The 26,317-nt window shown below is 32.7% G+C and overlaps 3 protein-coding genes and 1 non-coding gene across 4 annotated transcripts; 2 read left to right on the plus strand and 2 right to left on the minus strand.

Annotated features, from left to right (window-relative positions):
* Positions 1-414: 414 nt before the first annotated feature.
* LOC130987856 (bidirectional sugar transporter SWEET14-like) lies at positions 415-2,713 on the minus strand. The gene is made up of 6 exons (XM_057911560.1): positions 2,509-2,713; positions 2,363-2,399; positions 1,849-2,059; positions 1,593-1,754; positions 1,215-1,334; positions 415-899 (listed from the first exon to the last, which is right to left on the minus strand). The coding sequence occupies exons 1-6, from the start codon at positions 2,543-2,545 to the stop codon at positions 624-626; spliced, it is 843 nt and encodes a 280-aa protein (XP_057767543.1). The 5' UTR covers positions 2,546-2,713; the 3' UTR covers positions 415-623.
* Positions 2,714-5,606: 2,893 nt separating this feature from the next.
* On the minus strand, positions 5,607-7,748 carry LOC130987855 (bidirectional sugar transporter SWEET14-like). Its single transcript, XM_057911559.1, has 6 exons — positions 7,562-7,748; positions 7,409-7,445; positions 6,894-7,104; positions 6,638-6,799; positions 6,218-6,337; positions 5,607-6,103 (listed from the first exon to the last, which is right to left on the minus strand). The coding sequence occupies exons 1-6, from the start codon at positions 7,596-7,598 to the stop codon at positions 5,828-5,830; spliced, it is 843 nt and encodes a 280-aa protein (XP_057767542.1). The 5' UTR covers positions 7,599-7,748; the 3' UTR covers positions 5,607-5,827.
* Positions 7,749-15,775: 8,027 nt separating this feature from the next.
* On the plus strand, positions 15,776-15,847 carry TRNAQ-UUG (transfer RNA glutamine (anticodon UUG)). The gene has a single exon. It is a non-coding gene; the product is annotated as a tRNA-Gln (tRNA).
* Positions 15,848-17,247: 1,400 nt separating this feature from the next.
* Positions 17,248-20,234, plus strand: LOC130987843 (uncharacterized). Its single transcript, XM_057911540.1, has one exon. It carries the CDS (start codon positions 17,356-17,358, stop codon positions 20,089-20,091), a length of 2,736 nt encoding a protein of 911 aa, XP_057767523.1. The 5' UTR covers positions 17,248-17,355; the 3' UTR covers positions 20,092-20,234.
* Positions 20,235-26,317: the final 6,083 nt, after the last annotated feature.

Below are 26,317 nucleotides of genomic sequence, written 5' to 3' on the forward strand. Positions count from 1 at the left end.
TAGAATGTTTAGGTGTTTTTATTTTTACGTGTTTAACACATAGATAATTAGCCCTGTTAAGTCTTTCTCGAGAAATACGACTTGGGTCAACTTGTCACTCTACGATTGACCTCGTTCTCTTGCGAGCAATCTAAAGAGTACACTTTAGGTTGAACAGCATGCATGTTGTTACTTTATCAAATAAGTTGCAACTAACTACGTACATATTTTAATTTTTGTTGATGATAGAAAATATTGATTGCATGTTACCGTAATAAATGAGATTACCTAATATTGTATATAAGAATTAAAAACATACCTAAATAAATATACAATATTATGTCTTTAATTTAATTTGTTACTTATAAATTATGTTTAATATTTATATTTATTTACTAAAAATATCACTTAATTTTATGATTATGGTACATCCCATGAAAAAGTGCAATAGTTCACATTTTATAAAACATCAGATGAAAAAGAAACATGAGATATTTTACATGGCATGCAGCCAGCAAATTGAAATTACCCAACACCTTGAAAGCATAATGGCCCCATTAATAGTAAACCTTGGTTTATACTTGTTAATTAAAAAAGGGCCATGACCACCTTTAATCACATGATATTAGGAATCTTAATTTTGATTAATTAGGCTGATCATGAGGATCCACAGTGGTTTGTTTGGGCTCCACAACGCCTTCACCACCATTTTCAACTAAGACTGTAACAGTAATTTCCAAATCTTGATCATTTTGAGGCACAGGGCAAACATGGTGTATCTGATCTGGATTCGTCGTCGTTTCGAGAATGATAGCAGTTGGAAGTTTCTGCTTTTCAGCATAATCTATGTTGCTGTTCTTGTAAAAATAATATAGAAATATTTGGAGTAGTCCAAATACAAATCCCACCGTGTTAGGAATCTAGTAAAAAAATCAACCAAGTTCAAAATTAGAAGTGAGACATCTAAATAAGCTAAAATATTTAGTGAGACCATCAACCATAAGTAATTAAGAAAAAAAACATACTCCCTCCATACGTCCCAACTAACTTGATCAATTTCTTTATATGAAGTAAATATAAGCAAAGAAACATCTAATCGCTAATTCACTTTTATAACCAAACACACTTAAAACACTAGTTTCTTAAATCTCGTGCCGAAAAAAAAGTTGATCAGCTTAACTAGGACGGATAGGATAATATATATAGATCTAGATAAATCAAGAAATTAATATTACCGCAATGTAGATATCCTTGAGCAGTAAACCATAGAAAAACCACATCACAGCGCTGAGTGAAAGAGCAAATGAGAGTGAGATTGGCATGAATTCTACACTCTTTGTTCGAATAACTTGTTTCTGCAAAAAATATCATGAAACGTGTTAGTTAATTTGTATTTTGTCCTATCTGTACATACGCACTGTTACATTTTTAAGAAAATATTGAGAAATATGCATAAAGTGAATAAAGGATACCCATCGGATTGATTTGTTAGGTAATTAATAAATAATTTGTGATAAGAGATTTGTGATGAAAAATCACACTTGTTATAAGCAGACGGACAAAAATAGCAAAAAAGACCACAATTATCGTGGACGGGGGGAGTACTGGCGTACCATGATGGCTAGAGGTGCGAGGTACACGACTGCAGCCAATATTACGCATATCCAGCCAAGAACCACAACTCGCTGATGTCCTTTTAGGAAAAAGAGCGTGAAAAACAGAATCGAGCCGAACCCAATAACGTCGAGAAGGATAGTTTGTTTGAGAGCCCTTAGCTGCAATATGAATAATTAACCATGATGAAATTGAAATATTAGCAATAATGTGAATTCATATTTGTAATGATTGTTGATTTGGAGAAGTATTTACCCTACGCTCTTTGGATGCATAAGTCATGTAAATGGAGATGTATATAGTTTCGACGAAACAGCCAACGGAATTGATGGTGATGAGAAGAATCTCATTTGATTTGAGATATGCATAATAGATCCATAGCATACTGCTAAATAATGCAACCACGTATGGCACACATTTAAACCCTTCTGTTGTTTTCTTCTTTATGATTCTATGGAATGTCGGCCTGTCACACAACATTAAAATATATTCAATAAAACATATATATATGCACCGACAGTATATTATATAAAATTATATAAATAGGGTTAGGTTATACTGAGAATGATTATTTACGTGAGAAGTGAGAATAATGAATAAGTCAGTATGTATAATGCATGAATACCCGCAATTCAGTTCATTGATGAAATGTTTTGCCCTCGTAGGATACGAACCCAAGATATATATACTGGCCATTATTTATATCAATTCTCATTCTCATTGGAACCAAGATATATACACCACGCACACACACACACAGATAACTTACGCTGGAGCAAGATACACCAGAAATGAAACTATGTTGCCTACAAAAGAAAGAAGATTTGATCAACATCAAATCATGTGTTACTCATCATTTTGAAGTGGCTAGATATATACACAAAGAAATTCAAATTTTGAGTTATATATATTCACCTAAGATACCGAAGACGAATATAGCTGCAGGTTGCATGGTGAAAAGAACCAAACTTCTAATTTTGTTTCTCTCTAGCTCTCTAGATTACAATTAACCAAAGGTTTAATTGGAGAGGCACCTTAGTTCTTGAATTCCAAAATTTTTATGAAGTTATGATAGCTGGAAAGGGTTATATATATAGAAGATATTTATTCGTGAGTGCAGTATTATATGCCAGTGCTTCAACTATTGACACCTTTATGGATCAAAAGAAAATAAACAAAATAATCGTAACATATAAAGACTACTCAAATTTGCCACTCGACACCTTTTACACAACTTGCCTACGAAGTCCTAGTGTTTAATTATTGGTGCCACGTTTACGGTTGGAATCCCACCGTTCTTAATTTCCTTCCTAAATTAGTAAATAAAACAAACTTTAACTCTATAGAGGTTCTTTCCTCAAAAAAATAAAAAATACTATAGAGGTTCAAATGATAATTTTTATTTAAAATGAAAACGAATAATTATTTTCAACTTTTTGATCATAGTTTATGATGAATGCATCATTTTAATAAATGAATCATGAAGCACAATGTTCAAATTCTAGAGAGAAAGAAAGTTTCATTTTTTAAGGGGTACGAATAAAAAAACAAACTATTTCGAAACTATAATTTAACGTGACTTTCGAAGTATGGCGAATTAAATCACTAACTTCCATTTTTTGCTATTCCGTTCCCCCATTTTTTTTGGGGGGAGGGGGTTGCTGGAGTGCTGTCAAGGACATGCATGATGCAATGCTTTCACTTAATGAAAAAGGGTATTTTTACAAGTGTTTATAAGAAAAGGGCATTTTTGCCTATTAACACTTAATTCTATATGTTCTTTTGTTGTGGCCTTCTCCTTGACAATTTTAGCTTGTCATTTTTAGTTCTATTTATGGTAATTTGGTTTGGCTTTCACATGAAAATAATTGAGTACACGGAATTGCAAAAATTTAAAAAGTGGTAATTTTATTCGTCACGCTTTAAAAATTATGTTAAAATTGTAATTTCAAAATAGTTTGTGATTTTGTTTGTCAAAACCTCTTTTTAAATTAATGCTTTAATTTTAACAGTAAATGCATTTATTTTCTGAAAAATATGACGTTTTAACAAAAAATATAATTTTCATGTGTCTACATAAATGAAATTTAAAAGCTCAAATTAATTAAAAATAATACGTGTACGAAGTTAATTAATGCACGCGTATGATAGTATATGGTTTCAATTTGTTGATAATCATGTTAAAGCAGTTTCTTTAATTAGTTGCACTCAAGAATCCAGTACTCAAATGATCAATCATTAGAAGAACCCTAAGTCAAAACTAATCAAAAATACTTTTTGCAATATCCAGTTTGAGCAAATTAAGTAGGTGCAGATAAATTAATTTATAATATTATATAGATTTTAATTGATGGATAGTCAATATGATTCCTGGTGATTTCTTGTGAATTATATCATCAATAATTTACATATCTAGCTATTCAATTTGAGACATGAATGTGATGATTGTTCAGTCGATTCAGGATTGCATGATATAGATTTACCTTGAGACTTGAATGTGATAGAATTGGCAATAAGAAGCTATATATTCTTTAAAGTCAATAGACAACGTGAAATAGTGACCGTCGTCTATGACTGCGTTATAGACAACATAGAGATGATATACCGTCGTCTATGAGTGAACAGACAACAAGATTTTAAACTTGCCGTCTATAATATGTTGTCTATTAGCCAAATTCTTGTAGTGTTTGTGTAGGGGTGGGAATCGGGTCGGGTTCGGGTACCCTACCCGAAAAAATCGGGTACCCGAACCCGAAAATCGGTGAAAAATAGTACCCGATCCCGAACCCGATTACTAAATCGGGTACCCTAATACCCGACTCGGGTATCCGAATCGGGTATTCGGGTACCCGAATTTACCCGAGCTTGTCCAGATCCAGAAATCAAAAATCAAAATCAAAATGAATTGGATGCCAGAAATGTAGGGGTGGGAGAAGAGGCAGAGGACGATGGTCGGAGGCTCGGAGCTCGGAGGCGGCGCGGCGCTGTTGCTGTGGGAGAAGAGGCAGATCCAGATCCAGAAGAGGCAGCTCGGAGGCGGCGCCGCGACTGGAGACTGCTGCTGCGCGGAGGCGACTCGAGACTGCTGCTGCGCGGTGGTCAGGTGGGGGAGACCGGCGACGGGGTCGCCGCTCAGGTACGGAGGCATGCGTGGCCGCGAGGAGGCTGGAGCAGTGCGGCCGCGGCGGGAGGGAATGAGCGGCGGGAGGGAGTGAATGAGAGACAGAGAGTGACGACACTGGCAGTGAACTAGGGCCCCTAAAAAATTAAAATTAAAATTTCAAATCCCCCCTTATTTTTAATCGGGTAATTCGGGTATACCCGATACCCGATTTTTTCACACCCTAAATACCCGACCCCGACCCCGATCCCGAATTTTTCGGGTATAGGGTACCCGATACCCGATTTTTTCGGGTCGGGTATCGGGTACCCGATTACTCGATCCCGAAATTCCCAGCCCTATGTTTGTGTGTTATTTGGAGTTAATTTTTTCCTTTGAGACTTGAACGATAGAGAATTTATTAATCTACTTTCATAGTTATTCGTTAGAGAAGATTATGAATAGGATTGTGATCTTTCATCAGGGCTGGATTAAAATTGGTAATTGAATCAATAGGTTTGAATGCATGTATGTAATTAACGATAACATATTCCCTATGGTCAGTGTCTTTATTATTTGCTCAGTGTTGAGTACTCTAGTTATTTTCTCCACCATATTTTTATTTGCTTGAATATTGCAGTAGTATTTATTTCGATTATTTGGAGTGTTTTCAATTATCACTTGTCTACATGGATACGATAATCGATTATTATTTATACTATGATTACACCGTGTGAATTGCGGTATTTTTTTTCTATAAAAATAGTGATCAGGGAAACAATAAGTGCTTTTTATATACTATAAGCAGGAGCTTGGAGGTGGGCAATGGGGTCACCGGACTCCCTTATGATTTAAAAAATACTTCTAAAAAAATAAAGGTATTTTCATAATTTTACAGATATATCATAACCAATTAATAAAAAGTGCAATAGTTTTGATTGATGTAATACACATTTTACAAAACATCAGATAAAAAAGAAACATGATATTTTACATGGCATGCAGCCAGCAAATTAAAATTACCCAACACCATGAAAGCATAATGGCCCCAGTAGGAAACCTTGATTTATACTTGTTAATTAAAATGGGCCATGACCACCTTTAATCACATGATATTAGAAATCTTAATTTTGATTAATTAGGCTGATCATGAGGATCCGCAGAGGTTTGTTTGGGCTCCACAACGCTTGCACCACCATTTTCGATTAAGACAGTAACCGTAATTTCCAAATCTTGATCATTCTGAGGTAGAGGGCAAACAGGGTGTATCTGATCCGGATTCGACGTCGTTTCGGGCTTGATAGCAGTTGGAAGTTTCTGCTTTTCAGCATAATCTATGCTGCTGCTCTTGTAAAAATAATATAGAATTATTTGGAGTAGTCCAAATACAAATCCCACCGTGTTAGGAATCTAGTAAAAAATCAACCAAGCTCAAAATTAGAAGTAAGAAATCTAAATAAGCTAAAATATTTATTAAGAAAAAAGCATAATATATAGCTCTAGATAAATCAAGAAAATAATTACCGCAATGTAGATATCCCTGAGCAGTAAACCATAGAAAAACCACATCACAGCGTTGAGTAGAAGTGCAAATGAGAGTGAGATTGGCATGAACTCTACACTCTTTGTTCGAATAACTTGTTTCTGCAAAATATCATAAAATATATTTATTAATTTGTCTTTTCCCTATATGTACATATGTCACAGTTAGAGGGTTTTTTAGGACAGTAACTTAGATTGATTTGGAAATTAAGACAAAAAATTCTGAGTTTGCAAAAGTACGTAAGACACTAATTAATAAGTAACGCATCAGTAGGATAATTCTCGGCTCATCTTAATTATTCGAGTATTATCCTGCTGGTGCATTACTTTATTAATCAGTCTAAATTATTGTCCTAAAAAAGCTTCTGACTTGTTATAATAATATTGATATTACTAGCGTACCATGATGGTTAGAGGTGCGATGTACACAACTGCAGACAGTGTTACGCATACCCATCCAAGAACCACAACTCGCTGAGGTCCTTTTAGGAAAAAGAGTGTTAAAAATAGAATCGAGCCGAACCCAATAACGTCGAGAAGCATAGTTAGTCTGAGAGCCGTTAGCTGCAATATGAAACAATTAACATGAAATTAAAAAATTAGCAATAATGTAAATTTAATATTTTTGTAATGATTTTTAATTTGGAGAAGTAGTTACCCTAAGCTCTTTGGATGCATAGATAATGTAAATGGAGATGTATAGAGTCTCGACGAAACAGCCAACGGAATTGATGGTGATGAGAAGAGTCTCATTTGATTTGAGACTGGCATAAAAAATCCATAGCATACTGCTAAGTAATGCAACCACGTATGGCGCGCATTTAAACCCTTCCGTTGATTTCTTCTTCACGATTCTATGGAATGTCGGCCTGTCACGATATATTAAATTATACTGAGAATGACTGTTTTCGTGAGAAATAAGAATAACGAATAAGTCAGTATGTAGTGTTCAATGAGCTGCTCATAATGCATGAATAGACGCAATTCAGTTTAATTGGTTAAATTTTCTCCCATGTAAGATTCGAACTCGGGTTTGAATGATTATTCATGCATTACTAGCAGCTTATCATTAGAACCATTCCCTAAATAAAAGGGTTAGGTTATAATGAAAATGATTATTTTCGTGAAAATGATAATAACGAATTGAGCGCGCACACACGAAAGATAACTTACACTGGAGCAAGATACACCAAAAATGAAACTATGTTGCCTACAAAAGAAAGAAGCTTTGATCAACATGAAATCATGTGTTACTCATCATTTTGAAGTGGCTAGATATATATACAAATTAAAGAAATTCAAATTTTGAGTTAGATATATATTCACCTAAGATCCCAAAGACGAATATAGCTGGAGGTTGCATGGTAACCAATCTCTCTCTCTCTCTCTCTCTCTCTCTCTCTCTCTCTCTCTCTCTCTCTCTCTCTCTCTCTCTCTCTCCCTTAGAATTAACCAAGGCTTAATTGGAGAGGGAGCTTAGTTCTTGAATTCCAAAATTTTATGAAGATACGATAGTTGGAAAGGGCTATATATAGAAGATATATATTCATGAGTGCAGTATTATAAGCCAGTGCCTCAACCATTGACACATTTACGGATCAAAAGAAAATAAAAAAATATAATCGTAACATATAAAAACTACTCAAAATTTTGCCACCTCGACAAATTTCACATAACTTTGCCTACGAAGGCCTACATGATTAACTATTGGTGCCACGTTTAAGGTTGGAATCCCACCATTCTTAATTTCCTTCCTTAATTAGTAAAGAAACATATATTACGTGAAAAAGGTTTTGATAAGAAGTTTTCATGTGTCTGCATAAATGAAATTTAAAGCTCAAACTCTAAATATTACGTGTACGAAGTTAATACGCACGTATGATATATGGTTTCAATTTGTTGGTAATCATGTTAAAGATGTTCCAATAATTAGTTGCATTCAAGAATCTAGTACCCAAATTATCAATCATTAAAAGAACCCCAAGTAAAAAATAATCAAAAAATTAAGACTTTTTACAATATCCAGTTTGAGCAAATTAAGTACGAGCATGTACACATATAGGGGCAGGGATGGTCAAATAAAATTTGTTGGTATTCTGTTAATAGAAATTAATCAATTATAGTAGATAGTCAGTATAGATTTTTAATCGGATAATATTTGTTATGCATACATTAATATTTTCCCATTATATTGAAAATAGAAAAATACTATGATTTTATCTACATCGTTAATTACCGAGTTGAGAAATTTTGCATTAACATTGACATGCAAGCTTTAGAGTTGAATCGACGTTTAGATGAAGTGAACACGAAAGACAATCTGAAAATTATTTTTTGTAATTTAAAAGATATTATAATTGTGTTAACGATTATTATTGAATTTTAATTTAACTTTTTATTTTTTATTTATTGAATTTTATTAAAAAAAATTGAACCCCCTCCGCCACTGATTAATTACAACGGTTAATAAAACAAGGTTGGTTTTCACCAAAATAATGAGATAATAAATGCTACAAAACCTAATTAAACAGATCACTACAAAACCTATAATTTTAGGATGAAAGTGAGTAATACTATATATATATAATATTCGATGGCGTTATGGAAGAAATAAACATATACTCTTCTAATCAACCAAGTCCGTTCTTTTTCATTCAAACTATTCAGTGGAGTTAGCACTTAGCTAACTTCCAATTATTTTATATAGGATTTGCAAACATTAATAAACATTCTCATTTTTTTAAAATTTTTAATCTGATTATATACATGTCGCTATAGTAGTAAATTGCATAAGACTGCCGCCTAATCATAATTAGACCTTAATCACTCGATTGACTGCCCTATCATTACACAAAATGAGGTTTTTTTGTATATATTTAAGGCTGAGATGTCATGAGCAAATGCTATTGCGCTCTATCAAATATGATCTACCTTTTTTGACTGTCATCTCTCAATAAATTGTGGGCACAAATGCATGTCCTATTTTACCGACACGTGCCACCATGAATCTTACGATTTTGTACGGCCACCTAATAGGCATATTTTTTTTTTAATTTTTTTTTTCTATTTTTTTTCTCCCTTTTACTAACATGGGACATTAATTTAGACAAAAAAGTTTTCAACGTGGTCGAGCCCCCATGTGTCGTGGTGTAGGGTGCCGCCGACTAGTGGCGGAGCCAGAAGTTCTCATTAAAGGAAGAGGTCTGGATTTTACGGCGTTCGAGGGCGGTAGCTCACGTATCATTTTTTTTTGGAAATAATAATAATATTTTTATATAGGAAATAGATCAAATACGCTACAAATAATCTAAGAATATACTCCCTCCGTCCATGAAAGAACTTCCTATGAGGGAGTGGCACGAGTTTTAATAAAATGTTGTATAGTGTATTGAGAGTGGAGAAAAAGTTGTAAAGTGTATTGGGAATTGTGAAAAAGTAATACTCCCTCCGTCCCTAAAATAACTTCCTCTTTTTCCATTTTGGGACGTCCCCCAAATAACTTCCTCTTTCTTTCTTTCCATTTTTGGAAACCTACCCCACTACTAACAATACTTTATTTATTCTTACTTTTCACTTTTCACCACTCTCAATACTAATTATAACATTTTTCACAACTTCCAATAATAATTATATCATTTTTCATCCACTATCAATACAATTTACAACTTTTTATTAAAATCCGTGCCGTCCCCAAAGAGGAAGCCATTTCAGGGACGGAGGGAGTAATAATTTATTGTGTTGTTTTAATTAATGTTATTTGAGTGGTGGGAATTGTCTTAAAAGTGGAGTATTTTTTAAGTGGTGGGGTATTGTCCCAAAATAGGAAAAAGTAGGAAGTTCTTTCGTGGACGTCCCGAAATAGAAAAATAGGAAGTTCTTTCGTGGACGGAGGGAGTATATATTTTGAGAGTTAGTTGGTTTTGTTTGAAAAAATAAAAATAATTAATTTCGATGTGTACTCAATCATCAATTAAAAAACGTTGCAAGATGTTCGTGTTATCAACTATTTAAAAAATATGATTCTCAATGTACACTACTAAACTATCATTCACTCGTTTTTCTTACGACTTCGCAAATCATTCTTGATATAATCTACATTGCATAAAATGCTCACTGACAGAAGTAATGACTACGGGTAAAATAGATCAGGGGCGTAGCCGGGGGGGGGGGGGGGGGGGGGGGGGGGGGGGGCTAGGGGGGCCTCCCAAATTTTGAGTTTTTTTTTTTTTAATATATATAGATATATGTTTATATTATAAAAGAAATGTGTTTTACAAAAGTTGATTAGCTTGTTATATTCTTCTATTTATAATTAATATAAGGATAATTGTGTTACTTAAAACTATATAATCTATAAAAATATTATACATTATTATCACTATTATGCTTGTCTTTTAATAGAAAATGCCCAAAAAAAATTTGTTGGCTATTATTACTATGCTTGTGTTTTATTGTTATTGATTCTAGCTTGTAATTTATTGAAAATATATAATTTATGAAAATATTATTTGTTATTATTGTTATTATGCTTGTCTATTAATAAAAAATGCCTAAAATGTACGAAATGACAAAAAAAAAAGTTTGTAATGTATTGAAATTAATTTGTAGTAATATATTGAAACTATATAGTATATGAAAATGTTGTTCTTTATAATTACTATTATGCTCGTCTTTTAATAAAAATGCTTTTAAAATACATAATGTCCCAAAAAGATTTTTAATGTATTGAAACTAATTTGTTATATATTTAAATTATATAATCTATGAAAATGTTGTTCTTTATTATTAGTATTATGCTTGTCTTTTAATAAAATAATGCCTTTAATATACGGAATGTCCAAAAAAAAATTCTCGGGAGCTACCGCCCCCGATCCCCCGTGTAAGTTTAGCCCTCTCCCAAATTAATTTCTGGCTCCGCCACTGAAATAGATGTCAACTTAACATCATTTCTTGAATAAGATTTTCCAAATTGCTATGTTAAGTGAGATATATGACTCCCTTAATATTTCAGAAATGGGTGAGTGACGGGTTCTGTTATATTTTCTCAATCTTAATTCAATTACATATTTTTGAAAAATGAAAAATTGGGAGCACCCTTAGCCTCCGCCACTGCCGCCAGCAATAGTTGATGATATATATTTGAAAAAACTTGATTGCATGAGGATATTTATATATGTTATAACGCAGAAAGAATAGGATAAAAATGGGCCATGTAAATATTTCATCATTATTTATGTGGATTTACAGCAAGTTGAGGGCTCCAATCATGGATATTTGCGATGTCTCACTACCACAATAATTGGTATCTCGGCCCACAATTTTTCTCTAATAGTTGCATATTCTTATTTTTAAGTATTAATTATTTACGTCCGTAAAAAAAAAAGGATTAATTTGTTTTAAATACATAAACTTTACACAGTTTTTGATTTTTCTCAAAACAAATAAAAGTTTGTTCTAAATACATGAATTTTCATAATTTTTTAAATTTCCCATAAAAGTCAATTCAAACAAAATTGAATTTGGCGTGATGCTGAATTTTGCTAACGTAGAAGATATATATGATGTTATATACTATAAAATTTGGATATTTTAATTGTTGTGAAATAAATTGTACCAAATTAAACCTTTAAGATATTACACGACAACAAAATTCGACTCTAAGATAAATTTAAATTTATCTGAATTGACTTTCGTGGGAAATTCCAAAATGTGTGAAAGTTTGTGTATTTAGAACACATTTTTATTTGTTTTGGGAAAAACCAAAAATTGTGTAAAGTTGGTGGATTTAAAACAAATTAACCCCAAAAAAAAAAGTATAATTATTTATGGATCACACTGTCGACTAACTCTCGTTTGTTACTATATCTCACTCCCTCCGTCCCACTTCAAATATCTTGTTTTTTTAGGTTGTCATTTTAAATATTCTTTTCAGCTTTATGGAAAAAAATCATTCTCAAAAAGTAAGAATTCTTGGGGCCTACATCATCTTTTCAACTCTATACCACACTACTTAATAATCTAATTAACATTTTTAAATAATCGTGCCGAAAAAAAATAGGACACTTGAAATGGAACGGAGGAAGTACTATTTATTACTATATAATATTTATTTTAATAATTTTTACACATAAAATTTAATTGTGTTTATTTTATAAAATAAATCAAAAATAATAAATTAATCAAATATGCTTGTAACTAAAATAATAAATAAAAATGAAATTATAAAAATAAATCAAGATTATTAAAAATAATAACCAATTAAAAAATAAATAAAGGATATTTAAAAAGCCAACTTAATAAAATAAAAACAAACAAAAAATAACTAAAAACAAAACAAACAAAAAGAAATAGTATCTTTTTTCACATCGTTTTTCATGTGCTTTTATTAATGTATTTTATGTATTTGTTTATGGTTCGTCATGAACATCGTTGTTCATGTGTTTTTTGTTCATGATTTTCTGTTCTCACAAAAAGATAAATTCTCACAAGATCCTAACCATATTTTCACAATTACTAAAATTATATAAAGGGTTTTTTTTGTATTAAAAAATTAATACTTCTAAATGGTCATATGAGAAAACATTGGGATGTGTTTGAACTTTTTCTCAAATAGAATATCAGTAATCTTCCTAATTAACTAGTATGCCTAGTTTATTATTCTGTTTATTTATTTTAATTTAACGATAAAATTTTAAGTTTTAACCTCATGTAAGCCTCGAAAACATTACAGAGTTTTCAAATGAAAAAGAAAAATATTCCCCCGGCCCTATTTCATTTATAATGGCACAATTTTATTTTTAATTTATTCTATTTATAATGACATCTTCTAAACAATTAAAAAAAAATTAACTCTACTTAATTCTCGTGCTCAACTTACTTTATAGTTATACAAACGGTTCTCACTTATTTTACACCATAAACTTACTTTACATAGTTCTAATTTATTTTACACTCTAAATATATTTTTCTTAATTTCCGTATTAAAAAAAATTACTTCATCCGTCCCCCAAATAATTTCTCATTACATTTTGGGACACTACCTCACCACTAATAATACTTTATTTATTCTTATTTTTCACATCTCACAATACTAATTAATTATAACATCTTTTCACAACTTTTAATTATAATTACAATATTTTTTCATCAGTTTCAATAAATTTAATAACTTTTTTCTTAAAATTCGTGTCGTTCCCAATTAGAAAATTATTTAAGGGACGGATGAAGTATATCATTATAAATAAGGCGAAGAGAATACTATAGAATAACGTGATTTTCAATCGTGCCACTTTTATCAAAGTGAGGTCGACTGGACCTCTTGTCCGGCCTAGCTAATTATAATTAGTTAATGTTTTAGTTAATCAATAATAAAATGCACAATTATTTCGCTGCCTCTAAACCCTTAATCCATTTCAGGCTTAATTCAAGAATTAAGACGCGTTTGATTTGGTGGAAGAGATGGATAAAATTGATAGGATTGGAGGGGTGATCAAATAATTCATCTAATTTTGAAGTGACAAATAATCACTTAAATAAATAATAATTAGATGCGGACCGAATTATCAATCACGGCTCAATCAAACACTCAATTAAGTCGAATTATTATTAATCATGTCTTATAAAAGTAACCGGTGGCCTCCTAACCAATTCTCCATTTTGTCTATTTATTTATAACGCGTGATGTAACTTAAGCACCAATTACTGATAAATTATATCAAAAGTTACATTTTTATGCGATTATAACATCTGGGAATCAATGTTACTGTGCCTTCTGTCGTTCAACAAAGCTATGCTCAAGAGGTAGGCCAAAAGATGGATGTATTACTTAATTAGGAGGATAAGATTTCCTTTAAGTGCAATCTCTAATCACTAAATAATCTCGTAATCTCTAATCACCAAATTATCTTTAATTACTCTTTATAGTTATAATAGTAAGTGAATTTAATGTATATTAATTGTTCGCAGTCGGTGTATCAATTGCAAATTTGCAATGGCTTAATTATGTAAAAAAGTGCCCATTATAACTATAGATCAATATATTTTTAGGTAAATAAAATATATTAAAAAAAAAACACGAGGGGTGCGACCCAACAAAAATACAATGTTCACCACAATAATACAAAAGACAAAATCACATGAGCTCGGATTGCACATCCAATCTCCTAAACTATAACAAGTCTCACTGTGAGAAAAATTTGAGAACCAAAATAAAAATCGTACTTTAATCCACTCAATTAAGTTGTTATAGCAGTTCGATACATTCTTGAACACCGTCTCTTTTCGATGATTCCATAAATTTCACTCAGCTATAGATCAATATGTTTTATTTTATTTTTAATTGGGGGATGTAAGATTGGGATTCTTACTCTAAATCACTCATTTTTATGAAGAAGATGAATATCATTAAGCTAAAATGTTTGAGATGATCAATATGCTTTAACTAATGTGACCTGGTATACGGTAGATTTATTTTTCTATTTTGAGTAAAATACAAAGTAGATTTGATGTTGATGGTTATTTTAATTTATTTTTTTCGTGATTGTTGGTCTCGGATATTTTTTAGTGGTCTTATTGAATTAATGGATTGAAAATATACTATTTTCACCCTTTTTTTTTGTCGGGAACTAATTATTTTTCAAATATTTTCCTTTGTGCTGATCAATACAGCTTTGCATTATTATGCCTTCGCGCAGATTTAATATGTTGGTGGGGCCTACTATTTTGTGGGGAAATTTGTGTGATTAAAAGGTTGTGAATTCAAATTTGGTAGATATTATTTAAAATTGCATTATATATGAGTATAACTTCTTAGAGAGGAGAATAATATGCTAGTTATTTTGATATTTTCTATGTTCGGTGAGCACTGCTTTTATTTAATTCATGTTAATATAATTTTATTTATTTATGTATTCTTTTTGTTCTAATTCCAAGTCACTCAAACATTTTCATATCTTTCTATTTTGTATCGTCCTCAAAACATCTTCATGACCTACTTTTAGAAATAATTGCATTCACTATTATTCTTACAATTTTAACTTTTTGTAAGACTCGTTCTCCACTCATCAAATACATTATACACAATTAACTTTTATTAAAATTCGTGCCACCCTCCCATAGGAAGATGTTTGGGGGACGGAGGGAGTATATCACATTTTCTTATTTGCACATCGAATTTCAATATGCTACTTTTTAAAATATAATAATATATATTCCCTCCGTCCTAACGAAGTTGATGCGTATTCATTTTTGAGTCGTCCCAACGAAGTTGCAATTATTACTCTCGCGATATCCAAACATTAATTTTATAAATCATATCATCATTACATATATGAGAGGTCACTTCAGTAATGCAATAAGAAATGAATATATATAAGAAAATACTTAAGCATATTGCTAGTGCACAGACTAACTAAAACACAAATATTTATTTGTAGCATAACATATCAAAATCCAACTCAATTGTGAAGTTAGATGTGAAATTAATTAAATAATTTTTATATTTGATGATAAAAATAAATTTATTTTAATTACTTTCAATCAGGTTCTATGGTGTAGTGGTTAGCACTCTGGACTTTGAATCCAGCGACCTGGGTTCGACTCCCGGTAGGACCTTTTTAATTTAAAACTTTTTTTTAATCTTATATTTTAAATCCATTGGGCCGCAGATTAGAGCCCAGAAAAGCCCAACTGAGTATTTTGGGCCCTTCTAACTTCCAAAAGTTTTTAAGTGATCCAGAATTCCATACATATGGTTTATTTGCATCAAAACAAATTAAATAATTTATTTCCTTAAGTTTATTGTCGAATTCCATACTTGTGTTGGTGTACAATTATATGGTTTTGAACTGATTTATAAATAATTACTTCATAGTTGTCAAATTTTATTTAAGGGGTTAATAGTTTTTAACCTAAAATTTAGCACTTGTTTATTGATTTATTACCCCGATTTCTATTTATTTTTAAAAGGGTAATTGGTGTATAAATATATGAACTTTACTCATTTTTTGGAATTTAACATGAAATTGAAATCCTAATTATAAATACATGAATTTTACTCATTTTTGGTATTTAACATAAATTTTAATACATAGTTATAAATAAATGAACTTTAAACTTATTCATTTTTTAACATGTTTTTCATCTTTATCAAATTAAAGCTGACTTGGAATGCTTGAATTTTAATGTGGACAATTCGGCGCTTAGATACGGCGTCATATTTTTTGTTAGAGAAAAATAATCCAAAACTATAATATAAAAGTGAACGATAAAAATTTGTCTACAAATTTCACAAATTCAGAAAGCAAATTTCGTCTTTAAGATTTGGGGTTTCAGAAAGCCAATTTAATAATTCAGAAAGCCAAATTCAGAAATTCGGAATATAATAAATGGATCAAAAATTGAACGGTGAAGATTAATTTTTATAGCGAGAAATTATCCTCGTCAAAATTCAAACATTCCAAGTCAGCTTTAATTTGGGAAAAAAAATAAAAAAAACGAGTCAAAAATGTAATAAGTTTAAAGTTCATGTATTTATAACTATATTTTAAAGTTCATGTTAAATAACAAAAAAAAGTAAAGTTCATGTATTTATAACTAAGATTTAAAGTTCAGGTTAAATACTAAAAAGTGAGTAAAATTCATGTATTCATGTACTTCTCTTGTATTTTAAGTCATGAAATAACGTTAGTTTTTCTTTTCTGCTATCAATAAGTTGTTAGCGTCTTTATGTTATCAATGTTAGTTTTCTTTTTCCTTTTTTTTTAATAAAATTTTAATTCAACTATTTTTTAAGTCATGATAAAATTATTTGTAAATAATTCTTTGATAGTATTGTTGAATAAACGATATCATTATCTCATTTTTTTTTTAGAAGCATCATTATCTCATATTTGAATTGGCTGTTAGTTGCGTTTATGTTTCCTAACGAAAACAACATTTTATTATTATTAAAATAGAATCTTTAAATATGAAAAACAACATTTAACTTCTATTTTTGTCGCCTCAAAAAAAAAAAAAAAAAAAAAAAACTTCTATTTTTGTAGGCAAAGGGGAAAAATGAGTAAAATAGGTGGATGATAGGCGTCGGTGATCAGAATTGAGGGTCGCCTCTTCCTTGATCGATGATTCCACCGTCACAGAATCCCAACGCTGCTCCACAATTCCACTTGTCCCTAATTTCCCAATCCATACCGCGATTCGTCGCATTGCAGTTCACGGCTGCCGCCCATCTTTTCTTCCTCATCTCCGCCGCTGCCGCTGCCGGGATATCCTACTCCGACCGTTGCGGCGACGTTGTGCGGGATCAGCCTTTGCTTCCGGGCGACAATCCCCCGCTTCTGAACCCTAGGTTCCTCGCTCTTCGCCACGCCCACGTCGATTGCAAGACAAGCGACTGCCGCAAGGATGGAATCCCTGGTTCCCTGACCTTCTCCTCCCACAAGGCGTACCGGACCGCCAACGACGCCGTGTTCAAAATTGAAGCGGTATTGAGCCTGAACAATGTCGGCCGCTCTCGCAATTACACTCGGCGCGGGTTGCGCCTTGTGCATTTCCGGCCGCCGCGGATCCCGTTGCCTCCAGGTAATTCCTGGAATTCCGTCAGTTTTTCATTGAAAGGGTTTTGGGATTCGTTTTCGGGGAAGCTCTGCATGGTCGGCTCTGGTTTTGGCAAACTGAGCTCCAATCATGTTGTTTTGAAGCTTGATTACTTGAATTCCTCCAATATTTTCAGTAGTTTAGTTAACGGCACTTTGGAGAATGTGAATGTGAGCGAAAGAGGTGGTTTTGACCTGAAATTGGTATCGATATTGGGCGTGAACTTGAGGAATTATAAGTACGAGTTGATTGATAAAGAGAATCAAAGAAATGTGTTTTCCTTGTTGGATGATATGGCAAATGTTTCTTTAGGAGTAGGGGATTTGGGGCAGAAAGTGTGTGCCTATGTTGTGTCTGCTGGATTTGTTGAGCTGGAGTATGAAAAGGATTGCAAAAGTGGGAATTGCAATTTTCTTGGTAGAGCAAATGCAGATCTCCTGCCAAGTGTGATGTACTTTAATGAAATTGAGTGTTTGGAGGATGGTAGAGTGAGGTTCTTGTTGGGGTTTGGGGATTCCGGGCATAACGGATATCGTTTGCCATTTGAACCAAATATGACCTTGGTTACCGAGGGGAGATGGGATGGAAAGGGAAAGAGGCTTAACATGGTTGGTTGCCGTATTTTTAGTGATGGAGACGAGGGCTTTGTTGGGGAATGTTTGATCAGAGTAAGTTTGAGATTTCCAGCTCGGTGGAGTTTGAGGGAGCGGAGCCCTGTTGTTGGTCAGTTGTGGAGTACTAGGAGTGCCAATGAGTCTGGTTATTTTGGGAGAGTTACCTTGTCAAGTATAAAGAATCGGCATGTTAGGGTGACGCGTCTGAGGTATGAGTACACAGAGATTGACAAGACCAGGAGATGTTGTGCGAATAAGACGATGCAGAAAGAGTTGGGGAGGAAGTACCCTAATGCATTATCATCTGATATGAGATTTGACATGGTTGCCCAGAATCGGAGAGTGAATGATCTTTGGGGTTACTCTTCGCCACTTTATGTAGCTAATACGCCCTATCAGTCATCTCCCGTGTTTGGAAAGGGATCCCGGCAAGAAAAGCAAAACATTAGTGATGCAATCATTAATATCAGCTATGTACTGACTGTTGTATCCTCTCATTATTTCAAGCTCAGCAATGAACATATGCAAATCAAATCGTTCGACATTTCTGCTGAAGGGACTTATGACGCCGAAAGAGGGCATCTCTGCATGACTGGCTGCATGCACATTGGCCCGCCTAAGGCAAGAGTAGGGCGAAATTCGTCGTTGGATTGTGAGATTTTGGTGGACATACAGTATGCTACACTTGATGCAAGAGTTGCAGGTGTTGCGAAGGGAACCATTGAAAGCATGCGAGAAAAATCTGACCAACTTTACTTTGAACCTTTTGAAATATTTTCGCATTCAGTTTACGCAGGCCAAGCGAAAGACTCCATATGGAGAATGGATCTGGAGATCACAATGGTGCTGGTTTCCAACACGCTTTCGTGCATCTTCATTGGTCTGCAGCTGTTGCATGTTAAGAGGCATGCTGATGTACTGCCCTTCATTTCTGTGGTAATGCTTATTGTGCTCACATTAGGTCATTTAATACCATTACTCTTGAATTTTGAAGCTCTCTTCACAACAAGCCACAACAATAAGAATGTTTACTTTGGTAGTGATGGGTGGGTGGAAGTTAATGAGGTATTGGTGAGGGTAATAACTATGATAGCTTTCCTACTCGAATTTCGTCTCCTCCAAATGAGCTGGGCTTCTTCAAGATCTGGTGATGGAAGCCAGAAAAACCTATGGATATCTGACAAGAAAGTTGTATATTTGTGCTTGCCTTTGTATATTGCTGGTGCTTTAGTTGCTTGGTTCGTCCACCTATCAAGACAGTCAGTTTTGAGGAGACAATCTGTATGGGGCGACCTCAAATCCTATGCTGGGTTGATGTTGGATGGCTTTCTGCTCCCTCAAATTCTATTCAATTTATTCTCCGATTCCAAGGAGAAGGCTCTTGCCCCGTCTTTCTACGTAGGTACTACATTTGTTCGCTTACTGCCACACGCGTATGACCTCTACAGGCCGCGTAGTTCTAATTGGTCGTTGAGTTACATATACGCGAATCCAAGAATGGACTACTATTCGACTGCCTGGGATATCGTTATATCGGTTGGAGGTCTTCTATTTGCTGTTCTAGTCTATTTGCAGCAGCGGTTTGGTGGCCAATGCCTTCTACCAAACAGATCCACATATCAGAAACTCCCTGTGGCTACTCCATAGATTATTAAATGCTGCTAAACACATTTCTTTCTTCTTTTTCTATGTTTCCATTTGGTATTTTAGTTTGATACTGTACAGATATTGTTATCCTATTATTTGTTGGCTGTCTTAGAATTGGATGGAGATTTTTTAGCTCATCTAAACTCATTACTCAATAGTTTCAAGTCACTTTCAACAATAGACAAAACAAGCCTTGTATTTTTTATTTTTTATTTTTAGATTATATATATGATGGAATGAAGCTCTTTCAACAACATACATCATCTTCTCTCATGAATTCATTTTCTGGATATTCTGGTATGGAACTAGAACTCTGTATAAGATTGGAAAGGTTACTGTTTTTTACTCTGCTAATGCAAATTATGGTTAAAAAGTTAAATGTGACTATTTTTCATGGACAAAAAAAAGGGGTAAGTAGGACTCTTTTTTGTGGTCGGAGGGAGTATTACATATTCGTGGTAAAAGCTATATGAGATTAAAGTATCATATAGTAATATTTTTTAATGAGGCATTTGGTTTGGTGGATGAGATAGATCACGATTGGAGGATGAAATAAATAAAATTGATATATACTCCCTCCGTCCCAATAAAAGTGGCCACTTTTTTTTGGGCACGGAGATTAAGAAGGGGATTGTTATGTTTTAATTGAGTGTGACCCACCAAAATTAGTGAGTAATTTTTAGAAAGTGGCCTACAATTGTTGACCAAATTAGTGAGTAATTTTGACATTTTTAGAAAGTGGCCTACAATTGTTGACCAAATTAGTGAGTAATTGTTGACTTAATTAAAATAAACTTTTGCCATTTTTAGAAAGTAGCCACTTTTAATGGGACACCCAAAAAGGAAATGTGACCACTTTTATTGGGACGGAGGGAGTATGATTTTTGAATTATTTTTAAATATAGACTAATATATGAAAGTGTGCTTATCAATATTTGTAGGTGATAAGTTTAAATGACTTTTTTTTTTATCAAAAAGGTTAGTGATAGATATATATTTTCAATCCATCCTTCACAAGTTCAGAAGAAGAAACCTAACGACACTTAATTCTAAATTTTCGAGTTACAAATACCCAACAAACACATGAAATTTCAATAGCTGGCCATTCTTTCATGTCCATAAACCCATTTATGATAAGTTGCATAGCAAATTGTTATTTTAGTACTCCCTCCGTCCCATTGTATCTGAGACTCTTTCTATTTTGGGCGTCTCACTGTAAGTGAGACTCTTTCCTTTTTGGGTAAAAGTTTTTCCCTTTAAACACCTTTTCACTTTTTCACCTACACACAAAATACATATTTCTGAATTCTCGTGCCCAAAAAAAAGGTCTCACTTACAGTGGGACGGAGCCGTTCCTTTATTATTGACTTATTTTTTTTGGGCACAGATATTTAGAAGAATGAGATTATAGTGTAAAAATATATAAAAGTGTGTGATGACACGTTATTTATAGTATAAAATCATTACTAAAAATAAAAACAAGTCAATATTAATGGAACACTTCAAAAAAAAAAACATGTCAACAATAATGGAATGGAGGAAGTATTATTTTTCTACAAATTGTATTTTAATGGACATTAAAAATTGCTACATATGAGATTGTGCACCACGAAATATTCTCATGTAAAAGGCATTGCTTAGTTTCCTAACTATATTTGCAATCACTATCTTGTGAAATTAATTATGTTAAGTATTAATTTAATTGCATGTTCAAATGAACCAAAGTAATTATGTTAGGTATAATTTAATTGCATGTTAAAATGAACCATTTTGTTAAAAGTGCAACTTGACCTAACATGCAATTAAATTATACCTAACATAATTAATTTTACAAGAGTGTGATTGTACGGGCTGCGGCAAAGGACTTGGATCTTGATAATTGGTGCTTTGGGTGGTGTTTGAGTCCAACTATATTCTTTTTTGACAAAATATTTTTGGCCCCCAAATTGAAACTGAAGTGTATCAGTCACGAACTGAAGTTTCAGTCGTGAACTGAAGTGTATATCAGTTTTCGCACTGAAGCCTAGTATCATTTTCTGCATCAGTGCAAACTAAAGCAGATCAGTTTCTGAAATCTGAAACAGCAGCATCTATTACAGAATTTAAAAACAGAAACGTTAGAACATGAATGCACTTGAATTCTGTAACATCAGAATTCAAAAATTGAAACATCCAGTAACTGTTCTTGAGATTAAATCTCATTAAATCCCTCCATGATTGAGAGCAGCCTATAAATAGGACTTCATAGAAAGCATGGCATACACTTACAGAAATTTTGCGTACACTCGTAGCATTCTGCACTCCAGTTTAGCTCAATCTTTGATCATGTTCAGTTCGTCGGAGCTTGCCCAAAATAACAATTTGCTATGCAACTTATCATAAATGGGTTTATGGACATGAAAGAATGGCCAGCTATTGAAATTTCATGTGTTTGTTGGGTATTTGTAACTCGAAAATTTTGAATTAAGTGTCGTTAGGTTTCTTCTTCTGAACTTGTGAAGGATGGATTGAAAATATATATCTATCAATAACTTTTTTGATAAACAAAGAAAAAAAAAAGTCATTTAAACTTATCACCTACAAATATTGATAAGTACACTTTCATATGTTTAAAAATAATTCAAAAATCATATATATCAATTTTATCTATTTCATCCTCCAATCGTGATCTATCTCATCCACCAAACTAAATGCCTCGTTAAAAAATATTATATGATACTTTCATCTCATATAGCTTTTACCACGAATATGTAATACTCCCTCCGACCACAAAAAAGAGTCCTACTTACCCCTTTTTTTTGTCCATGAAAAGTAGTCACATTTAACTTTTTAACCATAATTTGCATTAGCAGAGTGAAAAACAGTAACCTTTCCAATCTTATACAGAGTTCTAGTTCCATACCAGAATATCCAGAAAATGAATTCATGAGAGAAGATGATGTATGTTGTTGAAAGAGCTTCATTCCATCATATATATAATCTAAAAATAAAAAATACAAGGCTTGTTTTGTCTATTGTTGAAAGTGACTTGAAACTATTGAGTAATGAGTTTAGATGACCTAAAAAATCTGCATCCAATTCTAAGACAGCCAACAAATAATAGGATAATAATAGCTGTACAGTACAATATCAAACTAAAATACCAAATGGAAACATAGAAAAAGAAGAAATGTGTTTAGAAGCATTTAATTACCAAATAATCTATGAAGTAGCCACATGGAGTTTCTGATATGTGGATCTGTTTGGTAGAAAGCATTGGCCACCATACCGCTGTTGCAAATAGACTAGAACAACAAATAGAAGACATCCAACCGATATAACGATATCCCAGGCAGTCGAATAGTAGTCCATTCTTGGATTCGCGTATATGTAACTCAACGACCAATTAGAAGGTTGAGCCAGACGCGCTCAGCATCCCCATTGCGCACTCATCCACCTTGGTTGCGACCTCATGCGCTTGTGGCCCAATCTGTTTCATTAGGCTTGCCCTGCAGTCATTACTCCATCTCCTATCATAGACACAACACTGTTTTGTCTTTCCGTAATAGATCTCTTGCCACAACCATACCTAATAAAAACAGTTGCACAAATGAAAAAAACACCAAATTCAGCCCAATTAGTTGAAGAATTTGACACATACCAAGACCAGCCGAAGTGCTTGTTGAGCTATGGCCAACACCGAAGGCATCATGAACACTCTCATCCCTCATGGGAAAATCGGCCAAATCGGAGGTCTGCATTAACAGTTACCAATCAAGATAGCTCTGCAAATTAGAAAGAGAACGCCCCACCTTTTTTGATTTACCAGCAGTCACATTAGAAGAACTAGGACTATTGCTTGTTGATCCCCTTCCCTTTCGCTTCTTACCCTTCAGATGATGTGTTGTCAGGTAAACAATTTCAGTTAATGGCTAAAATGTTTAATCATATGAATAATAATAGTGTAAGACGGTACAACATAAAAGACCAGAGACAGATTTACCCTATCCTTGTAACAGAATAGATATTCACAACATTACTCAACATTATGATTTATGAGTCATTACTGTAAACACTCCAAGCTACTCAGCTTGTGTAAGACTTTTCTTTTGTAGGCTTTGACCAAAACTAAAATATTTAAAAAATAACCATGAGTGTTGCCTCACCGAACTCATAAAAAGAGAAGATGAAAAAGAAGGATACCTCATTCTCAACCCATACAAAACCAGAAAAGAGGCCTATATTTTTCTTCAGTGTGTGCTCATGGAAATTATAAATATATAAAAGAAGCATCAGGATAAAAGATTCCTAAAATGCTGAGAATAAAACAATCAAATGCTCATTTGAAAATTTAGGGTGAAAGAGACATTAGATTTCTTGCCAAGATCGAATTTTGTAAGAACATCCCTTTCAACTCACACTCATACCAAACAAACGAAATTAAACTTGTAGAATGTTGACAATTGAAAAAAAGTAAACTTTATCTCTTTATCTCTATATATCCGGTGAAATCACATAACAAGAGTGAAATCACAAATAACATCACAAATAACTATGCTATTACTATACTAAGTCAGTACATTCTCTCATCATCAGTGGGATATGCTCCTTCATCATCACTAGCTATCCTATGCTGGGAATACTCCCCCCATCCCTACTGCTGTCACTGGAACTAGTCTTTGGAGGAGACTCCTTCTTCTCCACAGGCATCATCTCAGCATCCTCCGCTTCAGTGTATGTCAGCACTCTCACTCGTGCACCAAGCACAGGATCAACCTGCTTATTCACCAACCAACCACGCAGAACCTGAGCCCACATCATCAGCATCCGTCGATTTCGCAGTTAACACCCCTCAAATAGATCCTCCACTACAACTATGTTGAGTGCAGTGAAGTCCGAAGCATCAGTGACTATAATACAGTCACCTAATGCTTTGAGAAAGGAGCCCTCTCAACCGCCGGTCTTCCCAAATTTTGCTTGTACTTTTCAAAGAGTGAGTGATTTTTTTGCAATAAACTCCATTTTTAAATATAAACATAAAAGTACTGTATCCTATATAGTACTAGTTTTGCTCCCGTGCGATGCACGGTAATATTTATTTAACTAAATTATTTAAGAGTATAAGTAACCTATACTTTTTAAAGTTGAATATCCTTTTATTTATACAACTATAATAAAAATAGTAATATTTAAAATAATTTAAACTTATATAAGATATTTTCACTAATACTATATTGTTGAAATAAATGTGACTTTTTATAGTTGTATGTAGAGCTGTCAAAATGGGCCGAAATGGGCCAAAATGGGCCCATTTCGGCCCATTTTGACAGCTCTAGACAAGTTATTTACTAATTACTACATTTTTTATCAACTGTATATTTTTTTCAATAGAAACTATGAACTAAGAGTAGGATTAAAATTTTTAGAATAAAATAAAATCCGTTATAACAATTTGAACTTATGAAAATGATTAATTTTTTTCATGAAGCATCTATTTCTATGTAAAAAGAAAGCAAGAATGTGAAAATGTCAATTCAAAATAATTTCCCTTAATTGAATTTAAAAAAATCATTTACTTTCTTATAAGAAATCTTAAATTTTTATATTATCTTATATCATTTTTCTCATTCAATTTATTCCATTGAAAGGTAATGTATTTTTAAATTATTTACAAAACATACTCATTTTTCTTTTTCAGATATCCCAAAATATAAGTCAATTTTTATAAAAGGTAGTGCATTTTTAAATTATTACAAATATGTCTCTGTTTAATTCTTTGATTATCTCCGACTTTAATGTATTGTCAAATAATAAATATAGGCATATTAGGAAGTTACTTGGATAACTTTTTTTCCAATGATTTTTTAAATCCTTGTGCATAATTCAATCAACCTATATAATTGAGACGAATGAAGTATTTTGAAAAAGTTATGAATTGTATAATATATATCAAAGAATAAAAGTTTTAAAAACTTTTATTTGCTAATATGCCTAAAAAAGTTTTAGAAAATCTTTCTTTCTTAGTAAAAACCTAAAATAAAAATAAATGGATATTTTGATGGAAATTTTAAATAGCTAATAATGATCGTTGATATAAATATGTTGTTAACTAAGATATTGATCATTGATTCGACTCACATACAACTATAAAAAGTCACATATATTTCAACAATTATAGTATTAGTAAAATCTATCTTATATAAGTTTAAATTATTTTAAATATTACTATTTTTATTATAGTTGTATA

Source organism: Salvia miltiorrhiza, chromosome 6 (assembly GCF_028751815.1).
Source record: "Salvia miltiorrhiza cultivar Shanhuang (shh) chromosome 6, IMPLAD_Smil_shh, whole genome shotgun sequence".
Classification (NCBI taxonomy): Eukaryota; Viridiplantae; Streptophyta; class Magnoliopsida; order Lamiales; family Lamiaceae; genus Salvia; species Salvia miltiorrhiza.

What these genes read in the sequence shown, in the direction of transcription:
- LOC130987855 (XM_057911559.1), bottom strand. Translation starts at nt 7,598, where the DNA reads ATGCAACCTCCAGCTATATTCGTCTTTGGGATCTTAG. An exon ending in ATGCATCCAAAGAGCTTAGG is followed by an intron (nt 6,800 to 6,893) that starts GTAACTACTTCT and finishes TTCATATTGCAG; the next exon opens with CTAACGGCTCTCAGACTAAC. An exon ending in TCGCACCTCTAACCATCATG is followed by an intron (nt 6,338 to 6,637) that starts GTACGCTAGTAA and finishes GATATTTTGCAG; the next exon opens with AAACAAGTTATTCGAACAAA.
- LOC130987856 (XM_057911560.1), bottom strand. Translation starts at nt 2,545, where the DNA reads ATGCAACCTGCAGCTATATTCGTCTTCGGTATCTTAG. An exon ending in ATGCATCCAAAGAGCGTAGG is followed by an intron (nt 1,755 to 1,848) that starts GTAAATACTTCT and finishes TTCATATTGCAG; the next exon opens with CTAAGGGCTCTCAAACAAAC. An exon ending in TCAAGGATATCTACATTGCG is followed by an intron (nt 900 to 1,214) that starts GTAATATTAATT and finishes TTTTTTTACTAG; the next exon opens with ATTCCTAACACGGTGGGATT.
- LOC130987843 (XM_057911540.1), top strand. Translation starts at nt 17,356, where the DNA reads ATGATTCCACCGTCACAGAATCCCAACGCTGCTCCACAATTCCACTTG.